At 53.9% G+C, this 22894-nt stretch overlaps 10 protein-coding genes across 10 annotated transcripts; 6 read left to right on the forward strand and 4 right to left on the reverse strand.

The window, feature by feature from the left end:
• Positions 1-7: 7 nt before the first annotated feature.
• On the forward strand, positions 8-1217 carry AB675_777 (Zinc-regulated transporter 2; the record flags this gene model as incomplete). The annotated part of the gene is made up of 2 exons (XM_018148172.1): positions 8-677; positions 775-1217. 2 exons carry the CDS (start codon positions 8-10, stop codon positions 1215-1217), a joined length of 1113 nt encoding a protein of 370 aa, XP_018005841.1.
• A 596-nt stretch (positions 1218-1813) lies between these two features.
• On the reverse strand, positions 1814-3776 carry AB675_778 (Phosphate-repressible phosphate permease pho-4; the record flags this gene model as incomplete). The annotated part of the gene is made up of 4 exons (XM_018148183.1): positions 1814-2103; positions 2156-2661; positions 2696-3647; positions 3698-3776. The coding sequence occupies 4 exons, from the start codon at positions 3774-3776 to the stop codon at positions 1814-1816; spliced, it is 1827 nt and encodes a 608-aa protein (XP_018005467.1).
• Positions 3777-7579: 3803 nt separating this feature from the next.
• On the forward strand, positions 7580-9046 carry AB675_779 (uncharacterized protein; the record flags this gene model as incomplete). The annotated part of the gene is made up of 1 exon (XM_018148194.1): positions 7580-9046. The coding sequence occupies one exon, from the start codon at positions 7580-7582 to the stop codon at positions 9044-9046; it is 1467 nt and encodes a 488-aa protein (XP_018005749.1).
• A 908-nt stretch (positions 9047-9954) lies between these two features.
• AB675_780 (uncharacterized protein) lies at positions 9955-11306 on the reverse strand (the record flags this gene model as incomplete). Its single annotated transcript, XM_018148205.1, has 2 exons — positions 9955-11105; positions 11156-11306. The coding sequence occupies 2 exons, from the start codon at positions 11304-11306 to the stop codon at positions 9955-9957; spliced, it is 1302 nt and encodes a 433-aa protein (XP_018005933.1).
• A 24-nt stretch (positions 11307-11330) lies between these two features.
• On the reverse strand, positions 11331-11861 carry AB675_781 (Prenylated Rab acceptor 1; the record flags this gene model as incomplete). The annotated part of the gene is made up of 1 exon (XM_018148216.1): positions 11331-11861. The coding sequence occupies one exon, from the start codon at positions 11859-11861 to the stop codon at positions 11331-11333; it is 531 nt and encodes a 176-aa protein (XP_018006035.1).
• Positions 11862-12778: 917 nt separating this feature from the next.
• Positions 12779-14004, forward strand: AB675_782 (uncharacterized protein; the record flags this gene model as incomplete). The annotated part of the gene is made up of 2 exons (XM_018148227.1): positions 12779-13443; positions 13497-14004. The coding sequence occupies 2 exons, from the start codon at positions 12779-12781 to the stop codon at positions 14002-14004; spliced, it is 1173 nt and encodes a 390-aa protein (XP_018005752.1).
• Positions 14005-14304: 300 nt separating this feature from the next.
• On the reverse strand, positions 14305-14793 carry AB675_783 (uncharacterized protein; the record flags this gene model as incomplete). Its single annotated transcript, XM_018148238.1, has 1 exon — positions 14305-14793. The coding sequence occupies one exon, from the start codon at positions 14791-14793 to the stop codon at positions 14305-14307; it is 489 nt and encodes a 162-aa protein (XP_018005858.1).
• A 759-nt stretch (positions 14794-15552) lies between these two features.
• AB675_784 (uncharacterized protein) lies at positions 15553-16239 on the forward strand (the record flags this gene model as incomplete). Its single annotated transcript, XM_018148249.1, has 1 exon — positions 15553-16239. The coding sequence occupies one exon, from the start codon at positions 15553-15555 to the stop codon at positions 16237-16239; it is 687 nt and encodes a 228-aa protein (XP_018006013.1).
• A 1290-nt stretch (positions 16240-17529) lies between these two features.
• Positions 17530-18207, forward strand: AB675_785 (Cutinase; the record flags this gene model as incomplete). Its single annotated transcript, XM_018148260.1, has 1 exon — positions 17530-18207. The coding sequence occupies one exon, from the start codon at positions 17530-17532 to the stop codon at positions 18205-18207; it is 678 nt and encodes a 225-aa protein (XP_018005666.1).
• A 1277-nt stretch (positions 18208-19484) lies between these two features.
• Positions 19485-22852, forward strand: AB675_786 (uncharacterized protein; the record flags this gene model as incomplete). The annotated part of the gene is made up of 4 exons (XM_018148271.1): positions 19485-19557; positions 19611-21386; positions 21455-21624; positions 21728-22852. The coding sequence occupies 4 exons, from the start codon at positions 19485-19487 to the stop codon at positions 22850-22852; spliced, it is 3144 nt and encodes a 1047-aa protein (XP_018005390.1).
• Between the last annotated feature and the right edge of the window lie 42 nt (positions 22853-22894).

Consider the following 22894-nt stretch of genomic DNA (forward strand, 5'->3'; position numbering starts at 1 on the left):
GTGCAACATGTCAGCCATTGGCTTCGCCAACCTGGTGCTACGGCAAGAGGAGGAAGCACAGGCCCCATCGTGCGAAACAGGCAATGAATACGACGGTCGTATAGGCCTTCGTGTTGCAGCCCTTTTCATAATATGGGTCACCTCGTCCATCGGTGCCGTCTTCCCCGTGTTCGCCAAACGCCATGAAGGAGTCCGAATTCCCGACTGGGTCTTCTTTGCGTGCAAATACTTCGGCTCCGGCGTCATCATAGCAACAGCCTTCATACACTTGCTGGGTCCCGCCGAAGAAGCGCTCACGAATCCATGCTTGACAGGTCCCATCACAGAATACTCATGGGTGGAAGGTATAATCCTCATGACCATCATCGTACTGTTCTTCGTCGAGCTCATGGTCATGCGTTACGGCAACTTTGGCGGACACTCACACGATCATGGCGATGAGACAACTGCGGAATTGGCGGCATACAGTGACGATCCAAAGAGGAGTCCAGGTTCTATACCAGAACCAGAAATCACTCCTCGCAAGGATCACCGTGCGTCGGTACATGCTCCTGCTCATGATCATCACGGCCATGCTCGCGAGCACACCGACATCGAGGATGCATCAAGCCCGCTGAGCTTGGAGGATTACAAGGCACAAATGACAGCAATCTTCATTCTCGAATTTGGAATAATATGTGAGTCTGCCCCGCTCACTGAGCAACAAATAAGTTGTTGAAGTGCCCCTACGGCGTCGAAACATGTTATTGGAACTCAGCTAACATGTCTTTCTAGTCCATTCCGTCTTCATCGGTCTCACTCTTGCCGTCGCAGGCGAAGAATTCACTACGCTCTTCATCGTCCTCATCTTCCACCAGACATTCGAGGGTCTCGGTCTGGGATCACGGCTCGCTCTGACACCTTGGCCTAAGGGTCGTCGGTGGACTCCCTATCTTCTCGGCTTGGCTTATGGTCTATCCACACCTATTGCCATCGCCATTGGTCTCGGGGTGCGGAACACGTATCCTCCAGAGTCGGCCACAACCCTGATCGTCAACGGCGTCTTCGACTCGATATCGGCAGGCATTCTGATCTACACTGGATTGGTCGAACTGCTTGCGCACGAGTTCATGTTTAATACAACGATGCGCAAGGCGAGCATAAAGGTGGTGATGACGGCCTTCGTGCTGCTATGTGCTGGCGCTGGTCTGATGGCACTGTTGGGCAAATGGGCGTAGTGCGATCAGGCGAATTTCAATGGTAGTGGTGCAAGATCTTCATGCATAGCGACGGTTCAGCGGATAAGCCGGCGATCAAAAGAAATAGATACATGCTCCAACCAAGGTTTTAGGTGACCTTGAGCGTAACACAAGTACTGACTCCAAGTCTCAAAGCTTCCGAGATAGCGGTCATACCCCTCTGTTTCCACCATAACGGTCGTAGGCCAAAGACATCCGCAATCTCAGACGGTCGAGGATCGCATGGGACCAGTGGCTGTCCATTCGGTGAAGGGTGATGATTTGCGTGCTGACTCGACACACTCGAGCGCTTACGTCAAGCCAGACGTATTAGTCCACAGTTCGCACCCGGGCTGAAGCATGGACAAAGACATCGAGGTCACGAAAAATAAGAATCGATGCTTTCAATAGAAACGATTGACTCTACTTGAGCTCGATACAACGCCTTTCACTTTTCGTGAGACAATCCAGATTATCAGCGCTTGCTATGTATATGTCACAAAGGTCGTACAGCCCCGTGTGCCTGTATGCCAGGACACGGCTGGTTGCAGACCAGAACCACTTCCTCAGGCCGCCACATCGAATCTCGAACCCATCTACTGACCGAAATGAGGAGTATTGAGCAGAATGCCCATGGAAATACCACCAATCAGGCCTGCAATGGGGATGGTCATGACCCAAGAGAAGAACAACAGACCCACTCGCTGCCAGTTGACAGCCTTGAGTGTTCCGTTGCAGAGACCGACACCAACGGTAGCACCAGTGATACACATCGAAGTGGACACGGGGAGCTTGTATTGGGAGAAGACGAGGATGGTAATGGCAGCACCCATCTCCATGGAGGAGCCACGCGATGGAGAGTGATAGGTGATTTTGTTGCCCATGACTAGTTCGCCTGGTTAGCAAAGACTTCGTGGTATTGGGATGGAAAGACATACCCTTCATGATGTTGTAGCCGTAGGTGATGAAACCGGCACAGATGGTCAGGACAATGACAGCGATCTGCCAGGTTGGGACGGGAGCCTTGGCCGCGGTAGCGGTGGAAGTAGACCAAGCAGCGTACATGACAGCCCACACACCGACAGCGTTACCAACATCATTGGCACCGTGAGCGAATGAGGCAGTGCAAGCAGTGATGATCTGAACGAAGGAGTACAGATACTCGACCTCGTTGGGATACTTCTTAGCGTGAGCGTAGACCTTGTCCATGCGATAACCTTCAGGTGTGCCGAGGACGCCAACTTGGGCCTTGTGGATATCGTAGTAGAGACCGTATGTGAGGGCAACGACCGGGTAAGCGGGCAGACGACGGAGAAGAGCCATCAGGTTGTGCTTCTCGTAAATGGAACCGGCGCCGAAGGGGTTGCGGTGGATGACGCGCATGGCCCAGCCGAGAGGACCCCTCTTCTTGCGCAGATCGGCATGGTGCTTCAGCTCAGCCTTCCTGAGTGCCATTCTGTACTCTTCCTGGTAGTTACGGGGCGCGGCAAGCGCCCTCTGCTTCAGCGAGGGTGCGAGACACGGTGGGAGGAGGAGTGGTGACTGGGGAGATATCATCGCCCTTCTCGTCCTTGAACTTCTCGTGTCCTTGGTCGACCTTGGTAACGCCAGTCTCGGAGCTCGAATCCTCCTCATCATCACCGGCGTGCTGGATGACAGCGTAGTTGGGGACGCGGGCGGCGTCGGCGTTCTCTGGGGCCGCGCGCTTGAAGAGGAGAGGTCCTTGCCAGATGTGCCAGATGCGCAGGCTTCGATCTCTCTTGATGACCTTGGCATGAACAAAGGGAACGAAGAAGAGGGCGGCCAGGAGGCACAGACCGAAGCCAGTTCCAAGTGAGACAGCGGCGATGAACCACGCGGGCTTCTTGTCGAGGCCGAGTTTTGGAGAACCCTTGTAGACGATGGACAGGGCGCAGACAGTACCGGCAATCAGGAAGAAGAATGGAGAAGTCCAGACAGCCCATGGGACCGGATTGGTCCTCATGTGAACGATCACCTTGATGAGTGTGAAGATGATGGCACCAAAGCAGCCCGAGATGACAGGAGCCATCACGAGACCCGAGAAGATGGCACCAAGTCCCTGCCCCTTATTCCAGCCCCACTGTACACCGCTGGCGCCAACGGTGGCAACACCGACACCAGCAATAGATGAGACCAGGGAGTAGGTCGATGAAACGTGGGCATTGTGACGAGTACACCACATGACCCATGTGGCAGCACCACCTGAGGCGCAAGCAAAGGCCAGGAGCTGTACGCCAGCGTTGTCCTGGAAGGCTGAGAGTGGGATGATACCGTTCTTGATAGTGGAAGCAGTTCGGGCGCCGACAGCTAGGGCACCTGTTGTTTCGAAAATAAGACACAGCACCATAGCCTGCTGGTATGTGACTGAGCGTGATGACACGCTAGTGGCCCAAGCGTTTGCAACATCGTCTGTCAAATGATTAGCCGTGTTCTGTGCCACATATCCGGCTGCTGCTTACTGGCACCGTTGTTGTACGCTTCGAGCAGGGCGAAGAAGGTGCCAATGGCAAAAACATAGGTGTACGCTTCAAGCACCATATTGACGGTTCGTGCTTACAATCCAAGAGAATAGAAAATGTCTTGACGGCCTCTTGGGAGTAGGCTTGATGAGCTGAAGAGCAGGCAGCGCACAGGGACGAGCCATGGCGCCGCGATATATAGCATCGAGCTGTTGGAGCGCCATACTTGAACGAAATCTGCACTGCGAAAAAAGCGAAGATAGTCGAGGTGTTCCGACCAGCTATATCGACAGTTGCACGCACGTGGGCTTGGCTATCGAGCAAAAGAAATATGCTAGACCCGAGTGAGTAGGTCACCGAACAAGGGCGGGCGGAGTTCAATGCCAAGCTCTGGCGCAAGCAAGCGCAGGCACTAAAATGTCTTGATAGATTCGCCTGGACCAGTGGTCTTTTCCGGAAGGTACAACAATTCGACGACCTTGCCGACGAACTCTCTGTTTCATTGAGTAATGAACATCTGCAACACTCTGTAGGGATCAGCTGTGCCTGAACAGCAGCCCGGAAGTTGCCCATCGTAGCAAGAAATGCTCTTCCAGGATCAGATCGGTGCGCTCGGTGTGAAATGATGCTGGGCTACGATTTGGCCTTCTCGGTGATTCAGCGGTGCCTCTTTGAAATCGACCCGTCTCGTGTCAAAGTCATGATCGACAATTCTGGATTCATTCATCGAGCAATACACAGAAATCTGTGGTCGAAAGATGCCAATGCCCAAGTGACACTGAGCGGAGAGCACCTATCACGGAGCTGCTCTCTACCCATGTGTTTGAGCATGAAAACTGGGAGGACGAGCCCCGAAAAGTCTGGACGGTACAGAAGGCCGATTTACCACCCCCACGATGAACGTTCAGCGGCAAGCGCAGAAACAAGACTCGCCAAGATCTTGGCAGCAGGGTTTTCCAGAGTGTGGCGACGGAAACGAACGACGGCCACGACAGACGACACACTCATAGATATACACGACAACCACGACGTAGGAGTATGCAGACTCTCATGCCTCGACATCAGATATCAGTATCGCGACTACCGCTGCATAGTAACGAGCATCAGCATTTCCACGGCTCTTGGCTTGGCATTATGGCGGACGTCGTCGGGATTTTTGAGCTGTGCTTTCGGCGTTACGGAAAAGCCTGAACTCATAAGCTACGTGAATCCCTCTGCCGGCCAACTATGGCTGCGAAAGGCGAGCGGAGCTGGAGGTTGAAGACTGTCCTCTGAGCTTCCCGCGGTACAGTGGTTGCCGACTGGCAAATAACTCGAACAATCGCGAATGAGAGGCATCCAATTTCTCGGCTGATAGCATGCAGAATCACGTCAATATCCTATACATTGATCGGCTGATCCGTATGCTCTTCACTGCTATACACAGAGGTACGGTGGGACCTGATCCAGCGCAGTGGGATCTTATGACACCTGCCGGGTCCGCTCGATGAGAGCCACAGCACTTTGTGCTTACCCTGTCGTACGGGCCTATCGCAGCAACCACGATCCTGGGCTGTCTCATGTCACTACAGAAATCCGCCATCGCATGTCACTGCGGCGAAACGAGTTCACTAGCAGACAATTCGGATCGTAACATGCTGCAGTCGCGTTTAGTGCCCCTCAACACTGCGCAGCCAATCCGGTCGCACCACTGGACACGTGCTACGCTATCCACCGACTGAAGTGGCACACTTTTGCAACAACCCGACCAGTATAGTCCAATTCATTCCTTCAGCCCGACCGACTCGCCAGATTCGCCACGTATTCCAGAAGTCTCGTACCCTGCTGCTGTATCTCTGCTCAGAGAGCGTTCTGGTCCCTGACGCCAAGGCCACTGTATTGCCCACAGCAGTCAGACTTCAGGACATTTGGCATCGCCCCCGGAGATCATTTGCTTGCTTCGAGCCCTCCACTGGCTCTCGTGTCAGCTAACTTGCAGACCTGATCTGCCACTCGACGCTCAGCACAGAGACTGAGGTCAGATCATAGGTATGACTGGTGGGTTCATGTCATGCAGTATCGCCTCGTCCTCGCTTCTGTCCGCACTCCACCCTGCTGACCACTCGACCTGATTTCATGTCTGGTACTATTGCTGCGCCACTGGCTAGAAGTTCTGCTAGGGCCCATCGGATGCAGCCCTCTACGGCCACTGCATACGACCTTGGTGTCAAATTCGGAATCTGGAGCCTCTGGAAGCGACAAGAAGAAACGCAGGCGAGTGTTCTCGAATACTACCCAAAGAGGCAGCTAGCCCGTCGCTTAAGACCTCTGCGTACTTTCGAGTCGTCCAACCATGATGCGAGAACAACGAACGAAGCCGTACTTCGGGCTATCCGCGCGAAATCCGAAATCAGAGCAGGCATGTCAAGATCCTCACTCGCCAACGCCGATGCCTATTGCCTCCGTCGGCGAGTCCCGATGGCTCACGACCGCCGTCCTTTGCGGCTCAGTCAACTGTTTGCAAATGTCGAGAGCTGCTCTCTCTCAAGGTAAGTAAGACACGAGCTAGCTGCTTTAGGTCTCCATCCTCTCGGTATTCAGCGCATTGCAGCTTCCGCCAATGTTGAACGACAAAGCGAACGTCTCTGTTCCGTAGCCACGCTCGGACCCATGGGAGCAGCTGTCTGTCTTCCGCTTAGGCGTTAGCCACCTCGATTCCAGGTCTATTGCCTCTACTCTCACTGCCGTCTCACTTGGATCGCAGATGGTCAAGAGTTGCAGAGCAACACTGATCAAAGAGACAGCGAGGAGTAACACTCTTTCCTCTCCTCGAGACTTGCACTGTTTTGGACCAATGAAGCCTTCCATCCACGTGAGCACCCATGAAGATATGACGCGGGAGCTATGAGACGAAATAGCCATGCTTCTCGCTGGACTGCCGCATTTCCACCTGGGTCTGAAACGAGTACAAGAAGCTGGACTACACGAACAGAAGGACAAAAACACTGCATGTACCTGCTTGTCCTTCTCGCCTCCGCGTACCCATCGTAAACGTCAATGCCAGAGATCTGGAATACAGCCGCAATGCTGCAAAAGAGAGGCTTGACATGCTGTTTCATACCACTGTGGTCGGTCACAAAAGGCAACATCAAGATCACAATAAGCTATGCATCGGGGGACCGAGGGAAATATACATGTAAGTGGCTGGGTACGAGGTACTTACTCGTCCCATTGTCCACCTCCAACTGCCACCATGAATGCTACGAACGGATCGTCCTTGTTTCCCGAGCAATGAGACCGCTCGTTCCAAGGGAGCATGCCAGGGCGGGGTCAGTCCGACAGAAGTCCTGCATGGGTGCCTTCCAAGGTTTTCATGTATGTCACCCGGTCTCGCGAAAAGCTCGTACCTCACCGAGTCATCCGGTCTAACCACGAGTCTCCACGAGTCTCACTAGTCATCCGGTCTCGTACAGGCTTCTGCATTCCTCTCTGCATTTTTCCCGAGGAACCCACGACTGAGAGAACTACCCGTATTCCATAATCCGACAGCCTCGCAATGCCCAGTGGTGCTCCTAGGCGCTCTTGGCGTTGAAGGAGCGGCGCGATTCATTGCCCGCTTCGGCTAACGTCATACGAGCAACTCCTGATTACATGGCTTCAAGCAACGCCGCTAACCATTATTTGCTCTGCTATGCTAGAGCTTCTTCGACCATCACGCCCAACGGTGCAATCTCTTCCTTCCACAACATCATACTTGCACAGATGCTTTTCTGACTATGGGATCCAAATTGTATGCAATTCTCGACAGCATGGAATAAAGAAGCTACATATTCGGCGGCCGTTCTGTGCGTTGTGTCTATACCAGTCAGAGAAACGGACAGAAAAACGGATTGACTGGTGCACATGTCCAGTAACACCTCGTCGAACGCTCTTCAAGGATGGACACCATCACCCGAAGGTCGCGGTTCCCTCGACATCCTATGGACGTGCTTCGCCACGATCTTTCTGTCAACCTGGTCAGCCATCTGTCTCAATGTACCAGAGCCCTACGACACAATACGAACCCATCTAGTCCGCAAGACCTGGATAACAATCATCTCCATCCTCGGCCCAGAGTTCCTGGCAGGGTACGCCCTAGGAGAATGGCAAGCAGCGCGCACATCAGTCCAACTCTTCCACGCTCTCCGTCAGGACGATCGCTGGACACTGCGGCATGCTTTCTTTGCAAACATGGGCGGCTTCGCCATGCGACTGACAAACGGTGAGGGAACATACTTTCTCGACGCACCACAGATCCTGTGGCTCGTGAAGCACAACGCAGTCAGCATGGCGCGCTTCGAGGAATGTTTCCTGCTCGATCTCAAGACTATCGACGATAGGAACAAAGCTGACAGCTTCGTGCGTGTCCTTGCGGTGGGCCAAGCACTGTGGTTCACTATCCAAATCATTGCGCGAGGTGCGCAAGGTCTAGCGGTCACGACTTTGGAAGTCACCGTCATTGGAATCATTGTCAACAGTGTGGTTGTGTACTATTTCTGGAAGAACAAGCCGGCCGATGTGGAGTCCATTGAGGTTATAGAGCTCGACTTTACAATCGAGCAACTGCTCCGGCTCGAGGACAGCGACGACGAGGTGCGACGGACCAGAAGATCATACTTTCGCACGCCACTCGAGTTCGTCGACGACAAGACGTGGTGGTGTAGTCTCATCTATACATACCTGATCAACATCCTGAAGGGAATCTTCCGTGTCATTCTGCCTTGGAGGAGGAATCACAACAAACACAACTCTGAGATCTCCAAGAACAAGGTCTCCCTTGGTCGACGCTCCGACAACGACGTCCTGCCTCTGACTGGTCGCACCCTAGCCATCGCGACAGGCTGTTCCATTGCTTTCCTCGGCACCAACTTCATTGCCTGGCACTTCCATTTCCCAACCAGCACAGAACGCCTGCTGTGGCGCGTGTGTTCGTGCATCTTGCTCGGGTCCCTCGTCGGTCTCGTAGGCGCAGAATGGGCTTATTCAAGAGACAACGTGGCAAAGATGCAGGCACAGGTGCGGCAGCGAAGGGAAACCCATCGAGAGGATGAGAAGCAAAGACGACGGGCACCAGGCGCCAAATTCTCGTCATGGCAGTCTATCCGTTTCCGCTACGACTCCTTGATGCTGAACATCTGCAACAACAGCCCAGAGGGCAATCCGGCTCTGGATGTCTCGCCTGTGTTCGCGATCGGTGGCACGGCTGCATTTGCTGTGTACTTTTGTGCACGCGTGTATATCATTGTCGAGGACCTGATTGCGTTTCGCGCGATGCCGCAGAGCGCGTTTTATACTGTTGACTGGTGGACGTTGCTGCCCCATCTGGGGTGATATCTAGCACGGCTTCACCGTGTAGGTAGCTAAGATGTGCTGTGGTATGCCAGTATCCGTTGTCTATCGTCAATCTCTGTGCTTGTTGTCACGTTTTTCGTGCTAGCGTTGCGCAGCATCCCGTCTCCCAGGCACTACCGATCCGGCCGCATTGCAGAGCATCAAGCGAGCAGAGCCACACTTCTCGAGCGGCATGGGAGAGACGCAGCAACGTCCATCCGCAACCACAGAGCACATTCAACCCTCCTACCTCTGAGGCTGACACCGCGAATGGAATCCTCGACAGCAGCTCGCCCCATCCAGTAGCAGCACACTATGCTATCTCGACATGGCAAGTGTCATCCTCATGCTGGGTCTGTTGTGGAGAGGAAGAAGAGGAATCACAATGCAACGGCAACACGCTTACTTTATACCTGTCCAATACAGTGAAGCTCCCAGTTGATGCGGACCTAGCCGAAGTAGTCATACTAGTGACTCGAGCACGAGGTATTCAGTATTGATGTATCGTCAAAGATAGCGTTGCTGCCTGGTGTGTGCACTTGAACGGAGGTCTTGACGAAGCGACTGTGAGAGAAGGCTGAGAGAGCAAGCAAGGTCCCATTGGCATGGCTGTCTCTCTGGGATACGCTACACTCGCTAGGGAGATAGAATGGTAAGAAATGTAACTGCGGCCGAATGGAATCTGCCCTCGATGGGACTTGGAAGTAGGACTAGCGTTGTGGCAGACCGGATGACCGCCACCGTCCTCTGAATATGTTCGCATGGACGACCAAAGTGAGGATCGGAGGGGAAGGTAATGCATAAAGATGCTGGTCAATTTTGAGGCCAGAGAGGAAGTAGAAGGTCAAGTTGGACTATGAACAATATCCGATTCGCCTTTGCTCGTTCATGTATACCAACGACTCGGTTCACCGTCGCCGCTTAGCAACAGCTTTACTACTGCTCCCGCTACCACCGCCGTTTGCTCTGGTGCCGGACCTCGTCTGTATTGCATAGCTACCAGCACCACGCTCCTCAACGTTGACCTGCACGCCCTGACTGCTCTCATCCGAGTCCTCTTCCTCTTCGTCATCTTCGGAAGAGATGCTGATGGGATCGTCATTGCTGCCAGAATCCACTTGATACTGCCTGACATCCGGTTGACCTTGCAGAAGGAACATCTCGTCCTGTTGTCTTCTGGCCATAGTTTGTGCTGGGCCAGAGACCACACGGCGACTTGGCGGTGATGCATATCGTGGATCTGAGGGGTCGAAGCGAGGAGCACGGCGGGTTCCTGCTACAGCTTGTTGTGGCAGCTGATCGATCGGGTAGTTGACTAGACTGGATGTAGAACGTGCTCGAGGCTGCCAGTCCTGGTCTTCGGCAGGATCCGGTCGCCCTCGAGAGGAAGCGGATAGAGGACGATTGCCATAGAGGACATCGGGATGAGAGTAATGATGGGCATAGTAGGAATAAGGACCTTGTTGCATCGCCGGGGGATACTGGCCGCGAGCTTCTTGCTGGAGAGCGTTGGGCGCTTGTCGTCCGAAGTAGCCTGGACGTTGCGGAACATCGTCAGGAGTAATAGGGTAAGGAATCAAAGCCTCGTCTTGAGCACTGCTTCTTGATCGGTCAGAGGCAGCGCTCTGTCCACGTGATCGAGAACCCTTAGGCTTTGGCTTGGGCGAGTTGCTGGAAGACTTGGTCCCTTTCTTCTTGGCCTCGATCGCCTTCTGTTTGACAGGAACAGCCTTCTTGCTTTTGGGCTGTGCTTGAGGTTTAGGAGCAATAAGCGGCATGGGTGGCATTCGCGGAGGATTCGGGCCGAGATCTGATCGTTCCAAAGCATCAATCTCCGCTTGGGTCAGCTTGACGTTGGTCTTACCGAGAGCCCGAGCACGCCTGATCCTCTCAAGGGCTCTCTCGACCAAATCGTCCTCCTTACTTCGAAGCATGACCTGCATCTGACCTCGCCGGACCAGTCCTCTGGAGCCATTGTATTCGTCCTCGTCGGAATAATTATCATCATCGTCGTATTTTCCAGAACGCCGTCTGCGGGTGGCATCGCCGCCACCCAAATCTATCCCGTCAAAACGAAGCTCATCGGAAATGAATCTTTTCTGACCATACCGTTGGTCAAGTTGAACGCCGTGTAAACCATCATCGTCGGTTTCGAGCTCTTCGAACCGATCATCATATTCGGACCACGACTGTTGTGCAGCCCAAGCTCGTTGACCTCTTGGTAGTCGTGCCCCGGGTGGTCTTCCCCAATGGGGCACATCGTACGGAGATCGCGGCCGACCACCTAGACCGCCTCCTCGGAAAAAGCATTCTCGATTGGTCTGTCCATGAATGAGGCATGGCCCAGGATGGACACACCGGAGGCACCAATGAGCCAGAGAATGGTTGAGAAAGGTGAAGCAAAGAAACCAATGGGGACCGCGATGCAGAGTAGACCGGTGTAGAGTTGGGATGTCGTCGCCTTGAAAGTGCCAATCTCGAGATCAGCGCCTTGCATCTTTCCAATGAACCACATGCCGAAGGAGACGAAGATGATGTCGAACAGCAGCCACGGATTGGTGATCAGGCTATAGATGCTGAGCATGATGAAGACGACGGCATAATTGCTCGAGAAGTAGGCCAGATTGTAGTTGACACGCGTCTGAACCTCAGCGAAGTTGTGCGGCTTTGACAGTCTCTTGATGTCGAGGAACTCGGAAATAGGCTTGAGGTTGGCGAAACGCTGACCGATAGACTGGCTGCGCAGACCAGAGAAGCGGTCGCCGATGTTGAAGCGCGACGTGAGCACGTCGATGGGGATGTTGATTCGAGACATTATGCTTGAGGTTGGTGGGCTTGATACTGAATCAAGGGAGGAGAATCAGCGATTGCTACTGATGTGTGAGTTGGTGTGATTCCGAGATGCAACAACGCGGCTTACGAGTCTTTTGAGAATTCGAGTAGTGGTGGATTGATGAACGCGTGTATGTGCGATACGGAGTCGAAAGAGTGTATTGTTATTAGTCGGGAGGAAAGTCAGACACGTTGAGCTGAAAGGAATCTTTTGGTTCGGGCGAGACTTTTTGTTGCCCCTGGCCTGTGCCTTCCCCAGGCTGCGCGGCGAGTTTAGGATTGGATTTTTGATGAGTGAGACTGGACAGCCTGCGCCTCGACGAGTGGCTGAAGAGGGGAGCACAGCCGCGCGTGCCTGCCTGCTGCCCCTTTTGACCGCTCCTTGTGTTCACTCAGGTCGTGCCCCTCAGAGCCCACAAAACAAATTGGCTTCAAAATAGACGACTGACAAGAGTGACACCTCGAACCTGTCGCTCAGACAGACTCAAGGAATCACAGTTGACAGCATCTCGACGAGGTGAAGAGAGTACCTCAGGTGAAAGAGAAGAGAAGCCCGTGGAAAGAGGGTCAAGCTTGTGTTTTTAATCCAGGCAGTCGTAGTCACTGCAAGCCTCGAGCCTCACTCTTGCTCGCCCGCTTGCCCGCCCACGACCAGTGTCAACCACGCCTGTTGGCCGTGGCTCCAAGTTGTCATCAGCTACTGCACGGCTTGCACTTCCTCCAAAACTTTCCTTCCCCAATTGGCGCCACGACATCGAATTGCATCCACACTGCACAGTCGCCTCACTGCTTGGGCTGTTCACCGCTTAGAGAAATAGCACGTCTCTTAGAAATCACGACGACTGCGTGCAACACATTCGTTGACATTCTGGAGGTGTCGTGGGGTGGCAAGTCTTCGTCATGAAGCCTGTTCAATTTCTTCTCCTCTTAGGCTTTGTGCTGCTGGCAGCCGCCTTCTCCAGCCAGGACCACGATATTTTCCGACTCAAAGATGAAGTCGAGACTGCGGAGGGTGCTGGCACCTCCTTCTACGACTTCGTCGGCGTCGACCCCTCGGCCACCGTTGACGACATCAAGAAAGCCCTGCGCAAGAGATCAAAGACACTACATCCCGACAAAGTGAAGCAGAATTTCATCGCTAATAAATCCACAAAATCTTCCAAAAAGCCTGGCGACAAGAAGAAGCCTGGGGTGCACGTCTCCAAAGGTCCGACGCAAGGCGAGATCAAGAAACATGTCAAGGAGGCTACTGAGCGATACCAACGTCTGTCTGTTATCGGCAAGATCCTGCAGAGCCGCGAAGAGCGCGAACGGTATGATCACTTCATGAGACATGGCTTTCCCAAATGGAGGGGCACAGGCTACTACTACACCCGCTTTCGACCTGGACTGGGTACTGTACTGCTCGGTCTTTTCTTGGTTGGCGGAGGCGGCGCTCACTACTTTGTCCTCAATATGAACTACAAGCAACAGCGAGCCTTCATGGAGAAATACATTCGATCCGCCCGCAAGCAGGCTTGGGGTGACGAAACCGGCGTTATGGGCATTCCTACAGAGCTGCAGCGGTTGACCTCCCAGCCGACGAGCCAGCCGATCCTACGACTGGGATGAATCGTAGGCAGAAGCGAGAAATGGAGAAGCAGCAAAAAAAGGAGAGCAAGAACGGCAAGGACAAGAGCGGCAAAGCTCCCAAAGTAGAGAAGTTGCAGACACTCAATGGCGAGCGTAGACGGGTCACGGCAGAGAACGGCAAAGTCTTGATTGTGGACTCGGTCGGCAACGTGTATCTGGAGGAAGAAGACGAAGATGGCAATACCGAAGAACTCATCCTCGATCTGAATGACATTGTCAAGCCTACCATCCGCGACACCGCCGTCTTCAGAGTTCCGGTCTGGTTATGGCGCAAGACATTCGACCCATTCCTCAAAGACACCACACCTATACCCAGCGATGAGGTCCCGCGTACGGAGAGCGAGCAAGAGTCCACACCAACTCCAGAGCTTGCGGTCCCGAATTTGAGTTCGAGTCAAATCTCTGACAACGGATTCGAGCTTGTCGATGCCAGCGGTGTCGAGAGCGACAAGAACGGGGGAGGTGCAAAGAAGCGGCGCAAGGGCAAAAAGTAACGTTGTGCCAGCCCACACCAGATAGATTATCGGCTCCCACTTGAGCCAACCAATAGACCAATTCCAACATGATGACAGTCCGCTATATACATGTAACATTGCGGAATCGCTTGCTCTGTACGACAACCAGATTGATCGACTTTGTGCAATATTGTTTCCTGTCCTCAGCACCGTGTCTGTACCGTCCTCCGGCAAGTGCTCGGAGCTGATGGCTCTCTTCGAGCCTCCGCTCCTTTTCCGTAGATCTAGTCCTCCGCTGTATTCCGTCTCTGATGGTCTTCAACCCAGCCCTCTATGGCCTCACATAAACGCCCTCGCAATCCCCAGCAACCCACCCAACCCCTCCCCAATGCCTCCACCCATACCTGGCAGCGCACTTCCCCCGTCGAAGTCCCTCGCCCCTCCTCTGGAATAAAACCTATCTCCTGATCTTCCGCCCATCCCCCCAACCATCCTCTCCAACCCCACGGGCAACCTCACCCCAAACTGCCCCAAAATCTTCGTCAGCGCCCCGCCCGTAATCAGCGGCATGATCACCAGCATAAATACTTTCAGCGGGTGTCGGCGCATGTACGCGAGGATCTGCCGGAGGAATTTACGGAGCTTGTTGAGGAAGCCGGGGCGGGAGCGCGCCGAACTTGATCTGGAGTATCCGCGGTCGTTGGAAAAGGACGAGAAAAATGAGGAGGAGGAACGGCCGTAGGAGGGGCGGGAGGCGTAGTATTTCTTGGAAGAGGAGGAGTGGCGCGAGGGGGAGGGGGAGCGGATGCCATCGTTCCAGAATCCCATTCTTGAAGGGGCCGCGGCGGTTGGGTGCGCTGTTTTTGTTGTAGACAGACTCTCTACCAGCGCGAGGAGCAGCGCTTTGCCAGTCTGCTGGGAAAGCGTTCAGTCACTACTCCGGAGCAGGAGCAGGGAGCGTTCGAGAAGCTGGGGGTAACAATGTTATGGCGTTGGCTGTGCACCCATCGGCGGTCGGTGTCAAGCGACGCTCAACACGGCAAGTTGCTCAGTTTCCTAGTGAGATGCTCGTCGCTTCCAGGAGCGACTTGTATCTTGAACAGCATCTTCTAAAAGTCGACGGCTGACCGACAGTCTGCGCTGCAAATGCGAGTGGCTGGACTTCACTATTTCTCCAACTGCGGTCGCCCGCGAGCTTGATTGACAGGGGTCAGCTCCGGCTAGGGTTCTGGGCTTCAACTTTGAGGGTGGTGGGCAGTGGACGGCAGGCCTGGGCTCTGTGCCGCAACGTATCTCGTATCGATTGCTGCCGCTGATCGCCATGACGCACATGGACTTCTGTCAAGTTGGATTGCCCTTCTTGTTGTCAACCCACCTACAAGAAGCGTCCTGCTGACCTCCTCGCCCTCTACATTGCTGAGATCACTATCACTATCGGCCGCCTCCCAGCTCTCTCGTTACTGACACCTCTCGATCCAGCGTTGTGCAGTGAGCCTACTTTGTCAAGCAGCAAACGGTCAGACCAGCACTCAGGCTCCAAAGATATTTCTACCTGGGTGGCAACGCCACGCCGCCTAGACCGCAGCCATGTCCCAAGCCCTACCCGACTACTACGCCGTCCTCGAAGTCTCCCCTACAGCCACCGTCGACCAAATCAAGACAGCCTACAAGAAAGCCGCCCTAAAATGGCACCCAGACAGAGTCGCCCACGACTCCCCCGAACGAGCAACACGCACGAAGAAGTTCCAGGCTATCAACGATGCATATTACACCCTATCCGAAACCACCAGACGCAAGGAGTATGACCAGGCTAGACAATTCCACACCGCGACTGGTGGTGCGTCCTTCGCGGACGACGACGAAGACTTTGACGACGAAATCCCTCGCACCAGCACGGGCGGCGGCTTCCCGTGGAGCTGGTTCACCGGCAAGGGGCAACCTACACATGACGCCGCAGACGACTTCTCGCGGAACCAGTTCCAGCAGCCGTTCGAGGAGATGATGAATGCCGCTGGGCTCAGTGAAGGTGATGGGAATAGACCTACCGGGCGGTTTTGGAGTCTGGTCGGCACTGCTGCTGGTGGTGCGCTGGGCTTCATCGTTGGCAACTTTGTTGGAGCGAGTGTTGGCGCTGTGGCAGGGAACAAGTTGGGTGGTATTCGTGATAAGAGTGGGAAGAGTGTCTATGAGGTTTTCCAGAGTCTGGATCAGAGTGATAAGGCGAAAGTGTTGTCGGAGTTGGCGGCCAAGATCTTTCAGGGTGCTATAAGCTGAGTCAGTGGTCCTGCAGTACTTGTCTATTTCGGACATTGAGCCGGTTTGGTCATGGTCGAAGCATATTGGAGTACGCGTGGGAAGCCAGCACGGTTACAAGTCATTGTACTGCTAGGGCTCATTCCCACTTTAGGAGGGCTACACCTGTGACATGGGACGTTGCGCTCAGTGGTATGCGACGACACGACGGTAGCTCTCTTCTTAGAAAGATGTGTAGGCATGAGATCAGGTAGTCACGAGTATCGAGTATTCTTCGGATCTATTATCTAGAGTCTAGACATTGGTAGACAATGCTGGACAGAGGAAGTCGTTCTTACCTTTTCCTGTTGCAGCCAATCACACCCGCAGAGCACGACTTTCCTTCAAATCACATCTCAATCTCAACCCCTGGCGTGAACTTAGCCACTTGCCATGCATCTTTCATGTTGACCTCGAATGTTCCCATGGACCAATCCAAGGTCATGCACACCCGTTTCTCAATTTGCTTCTGCCCTTCTTTAGGTGGTGGACACATTGACAGCCGTTTGAGGCGTGAGGTTTGAGTCTAATCGAAATCCCAAATTTCATTATGCCTCGGCTTCTTGCGATGAACAGCTTTACATTCATCAGTGATCACAGTCAACGAGTGGTGACCCCTCAATCGTTGCTTGACCCTGGACAATCCACGAGTCGTACTTCGAAGGTACACAGGCTTGGTGTCGGCCCAAGATTGCTGTTTCCAGACTCCTACGCCGCTCTTGCAGAAATCGACAATGGTCACAACACCCAGCACCCGCTTCACCCCGCAATTCGGATCGTCTCGTGCTCTCTACCATGTGCGAAGTTGCTTCTGTCGCAAGGATATAACGTGAACCAAGCAGTCTTGGGGCTCAAGACCGACTGACTTCCATCGCTTGTGCCCCTTCAAGGTTTGTGGGGACACGAATCTTGATCACCAGAAACGAGATATGAAATCTGGGGAAAGTCCACAGATATCACAAAGTAAATTCTTGAGAAAGGGGCACGGCTCGACGGCAGGCGTGCATCCATTCCGGGATGGCGCGGACTCATTGACACCATAACAGACACTCCATAGAGATTCATCTGCAACGACTGGCTCGTATACAAAAGGTAATGTTCGTCCTCTCACGTCGATTGCCTACCTCTGAGCCGCTCCATTCGCTCGTCCTCCATTCACTTACCTAGCTTCCTTCCTTTGCTGTTATCCAACCACTCCTCCAAGTCAGCGTCTTGGCCTGACCACCGCTTGAGTTCCTCATCACACAAACCTCCCTGACAGATCGAACAACCATGCCTAACCCCAACTTCGCCATCTTCCTCACACTACTTGGCCTCGCCTGGTCCTTGCCCACACCAGCGCCCGCGGCTGAGCCCTCGCATGCGGAAGGTGCCGTCAATCTCGAGGCCAGAGGGCTATACGACATCGTCCAAAACGGCCTCTCCGGGCCCTGCACTCCCGTCACCATAGTCTTCGCGCGCGGAACAGCAGAGCCGGGCAACGTCGGCTTGCTGGCCGGCCCGCCCTTCTTCGGCGCCCTCGGCAACCTGATCGGCTCGGGGAACATCGCAATCCAGGGCGTCGACTACCCCGCCAGCATACCGGGCTACCTCGTCGGCGGCTCACCAGACGGAAGCACCAAGTTCGCGCAGCTGGTGAGCCAGGCTGCCACGCAATGTCCGCAGACGCAGATTGTGGTGGGCGGGTATAGTCAGGGGGCGCAGGTCGTGCATAATGGGTTGAAGCAAACCCCAGCAAACGTTGCAGCGAGGATCAATGCTGCGGTGTTGTTTGGGGATCCGTATGATGGGCAGGCATTGCAGGGTGTGTCGGCGGACGACACAGTGACTTACTGCTTCGACGATGACTTGATCTGTAAGGGTGATCCGATTGTGTTGCCGGCGCATTTGAGCTACAGCTTGGATGCTGGGAGTGCGGCGGCGTTTGTTGCTGGGAAGGTACAGGTTTGAGCATGGTGTGCTGATGGGTTAGCAAAAGTGCTTTCAGTCTTTCAACCACCTCAGGTGGTCAATATGCGCTGCTGGGGGTGCTGGCGTTTTAGGATGTACGTACGAAAGATATCTTTCAAGTTGTACAGAGTACGTGCTTTCAAGCATTTAGCAATCCATGAACTCGTAGCCCCCAAAGCATGCATGAACCTCGCTGTTTCACGTCGGATTGAGATAGCCGACGAAACTCATCACGCCAAGTGAAATGAATGTCCGTTCTTGCTGGTACTCGCACCTTCCCTAAGTCTCATAGGCTTGTGAAAGCGAAAGCGATGAGATACCATTTCGAGCAGTCCCTCGTTGAAATCTGGTGACAAGCAGACACCAAGATTGCCTTATTGTCCACAACTCTCAATGCGCAGTCACTAGCAGGCTCGTGAGCATACGACGACAGAGCCCAAACCTTGTAGAGAGGTACGGCCGCTACGGGCATAGCCACGCTGCACGGTCGCAATGAAACCCTAAGAGGGAAGCACCTAACCTCGAACATCCATATATCTTGGCTTTGCGTGTTTCGGCCGACGAAGATGCGCAGCTCAGTTTCGACAAGACATTGCAGAATGTGATTGTCCCAACAAGCAAGGCACTCTCGCATCAAATCAGCTGAAGCAAGAAGCCGCTATATACCAAGAATGCCCTTTCGGACATTAAGAGCACGCCGATACCAGACTTTGTAAATGGGGGGCCTTGATCTGTGACCCGTGTTTCGCTTAACGAGAACTCCTCTGGAGTCACTCGTGTTGTGGAACGTTGCCTGGCGCTGCCCGCACCTTATTCGGACAGAGCATAGTCCTTCGAGAACCGGTCCGTCGAGGCGCAAACATTAGCCAAAACGACGATTACGTCGACAGTGCCCAATGGCATGGTTCGGCACAGGCAGCATTCGGTCTTGCAGAATCATACTGTAACAATACGGCCAGCGATGAAGCCATAACGGACCCCAATACTAGGGGTGTTGATTCAAGCATTGAACCCACGCGGCTTGCGAAACTTTTATGATGAACTCAAGGTTGAGATGCTAATCTTGGATTATACATCATTTTGACAACGTGCCTACATTCTTCACCTTCCATACCTTGCCACCAGATCGTCGACTATTTGCCAGATATACCTATACAGCTTATTGGACTCCATATCGCGAGTATCAGTCGGTGAAAGTTGAAGCTCGGGCGGCCATGCCGCGCTCGGCCACACACGGCCCCTGATTTCTCCTTCGGCGGCCCAGTCTTCAGGATAAGATGGCCGAGAAGATTCTCAACCGCATCGTCATATGCGTTGATGGATCCGAGTATGACGAAAATGGCAGAACAGGTAGCGCCCCCGTCAAAGGTGGTGAGATCTTCGCGCTGACGACCACTTCAAAGGCCACGAAAATGCCAGCAATATCTTCCGTCTGAAAAGCGTGCTGGCGACTGGAACTACCTACGATGGACAAAGTCGCGGCATCACGCAATCAGTGCGCTACTATCAAACCAGCAGTGAAGGCCGAACAGGCATCGGCAGGTTGAAGGGACGCTCGGTGGGCTCAATTGACCAACAGGTTCGCGAAATCACCAGAGATGTCTGCCAGAGACTCGAGAGCCCAGCAGATGAAGTATGCTTCTATGGATTCGGTCGAGGCGCATATGTGGTGCGCGCCGTCGCTGCCGTTCTACACTACATGGGTCTTCCGAAGGCTATAGCCAATTTCGACGACGCCTTCACCAAGGCGCTGGAGCTGGAAAGGGCGCGGCAGCTCGATGACAGTCTCAATGGGACTAAGCTGCTGTCACAACTCAAGGTATTGTGCGATGAACCTCCTATTATCCGCTTCATGGGAGTCTTCGATACTGTCAAGCCTTCACTTGAAAGACATCAGTATGAGGTCGCCTTCGTGCCCTCAATACGGAATGTGCGCCACGCCGTCGCCTTCAACGAAGCTCGACTTGTACCCGAGCTGTTCGAAGCGCCAGCAGCTGATACAATGGAAGGGCGCTCGTTCTGCCAAGCATGGTTTATGGGTGGGCACCACGATATGGGCGGCGGGACACAGCACGACGGTCTGTCGTTGTATCCACTGCAATGGATGCTCATCGAGAGCATGAAGGCTGGCATTGTCCTCGATCAAGGTCGAAAAGAGGGCGTCTTGCAACTAGCTTTCCCACAATTTGCTGGCGGTCTGCCTCAACTGTCAGGCGAGGAAAAGATCGAGTGGCGCATCAAATACGCCAACCAGCTCTTCGTTACCATGTTTGACCTGGCTTCACTACACACAGAGACAAGAACGGAGTCGACACATACTGTACGCATCAACCAGGGAAAGAATGTGCTCAACAACCAGAGGAAAATATGGAATAACTCGACAAAAGCGTTACTCGGATACAACGAAAAGCAGCCCAACAGCACGATTATACACCCATCACTATATGCGATTCTAGATCGGAACCCCAAAATGTACGACTCAGGTCTCTTCCGATTACGAAAGCTAGAGCTGAGCGATTTCCAAGAGCGATGCATGGACGATCAAGGAGAGATGCAGCCATGGCTAGAAGGCTTGCATCTGCAAGCTAGCGGCGTCAAGGCTTTCCGCATTCTTGTATGCGGCAAGACCGGTGTCGGAAAGTCAACATTGATCAACAAGGTCTTCGGCGTGGAAATGACGGAAGAGTCGACGAACTACGCACAAGGCCAGCACGATATCAACACGGCTTTTGAAAGCCCGAATCATCCAGGTCTACTGATCCACGACTCTCGAGGCTGGCAAGCGGGTAGTGACCACGAGCTGGACCTAATCGGCAAGTTCCTGCGGCATCGTGCTTTCCAAAAAGATCCAGCAGAGTCCCTCCACGTGATATGGTTCTGTGTCGATTCAGATGTCTCGCGGATCGAGGAGGCAGACAAGCGCACGTTTGCGACGATTGCCCAGTACTCTAATCATGTGCCGGTATTCGTTGTGGGTACAAAAAAGGACAAGCTCGTGGCATATCGGAAGATGGAGCTGCTGGAGGCACACATGCAACAGACCAACGACTACAAAGCCGCAAGCAAATTAGCGAATGAAGAAGCGGGCAAGCTTGCGGACGATCAGTTCATGAAATTGAAAGATCAGTTGTCGGAGATCGAGCACTACAAGGCGGATGGATACTGTTGTATATCGAAAGGTGAGAACACTCAAGCACCTATGCCAGGATTGGATTGCGTTGACCCTCAAAATGCTGACTCGCAATAGATGACGACACCGGAGTCAAAAGTCTGCTCAATCAAACGCTCGACCTCATCGCCGACGAACGTGTACGTATCTTCTGCGTCGCCGCTCAAGTCATGGACGTTGAGCAGAAGATAGATTCCGCGATTACGGAATGCATGCGTCTCGGCACTCATGCGATTAGAACAGCGATGGTAAGGCAGCACTACCATGATGGAGTCCCGCGTCGGACTGTCGCTTCACCAAAGCATCCTCATGTATACTCCTCTCCCTTCGTTCCCAGCTGACAGACGATAGGTCCCACTACCATTCTCCGGCATGATCGGCACCCCAACCGTCTCGCGCATCATCTGCGAGCACGTCCTGCAATGCTTCGGTTTTCCCAAAGCGGCCCCTGAAGCCGTCGAGGAAATAATGTCGCGCGTCGTGATGGGCAACCTGAAATCCTTCCTCAAAGTCACCCTCGCTCAATTCGGCGCCGTCTCCCTCACCGCCATCGGCGTCGGCGTCCCCACCCTGGGTATCGGCACCATCATTGGGGGCATCGGTTGTATACTGGCCACGCCGCCGACGGCGCGCATGCTGTTCAAGTGCGCATGCGATATGATTCTGATTCTGGAGCGAAGTTTTCGGTACCAGGGGCGGTATGTGAGCGTGAAGCAGATTGAGGATGCGGCTGTGTATTATACGACTGCTTCGACCAAGACTTTTTCGGGCAAGGAGGTGCTGTTGCAACAACACGTGCATGACGAGGTCGATCGACTTATTCCCCTCAAGAAGATCTCCATCGGGTTCCGCTTTGCGCGTCTGCGGTCAGGACTACAGGACATCATCTACATGAACCGCTTCGACAAGAAGGTCGGCGCACCGCTAAGCTCCGTCTCATCCGTCGAGATCGCGTCGCCGTCAACACAGAACCTAGCCGTGCCGGAACTAGAAGCGCCGCTGCACCGCGTCGAGCTGGATGCCGGCGTCGACGCAACACCGCGGCCCTCTGGCATCCCGGAGATGTTGGGGGACACGAAACAGCCGACCGAGATGCTCTCCCCTATGTCCACGGCCGCGACATCGGGTATCTCGCCTATGTCCCCTACAAACTACCACAACCAAGAAGCGCGCCGGCACAACACAGTCGGCAGCCAAGGCAGCGCAAGCACGGAAGCGGGCTTCACTACCTTCTCCTCGCTGGATAGCTCGTCCATCGTGACTAGCCCGACGCTAGCGGATGACATGAGTTCTGCAGGCACGATGGTGGCGACGCCGACGGGGATGTATCGGGAGTTGGATGATACGAGCAAGGAAGGGCGCGAGAAGATGGCGTTAAATGAGGAACGGAGGACGAAGAGTGAGCAGAAGGAGATGGGTTTGTTTAAGAGGAGTTTGAGTAAGTGGAGCTTGAAGAAGAGTAAGACGAATGTATAGGTGGCACATCGATTGGGTCAGCGACGGTAACGGGGTTCTTCT

The sequence above is a fragment of the Cyphellophora attinorum genome, assembly GCF_001299255.1.
Source record: "Cyphellophora attinorum strain CBS 131958 chromosome Unknown Contig1, whole genome shotgun sequence".
Lineage (NCBI taxonomy): Eukaryota > Fungi > Ascomycota > Eurotiomycetes > Chaetothyriales > Cyphellophoraceae > Cyphellophora > Cyphellophora attinorum.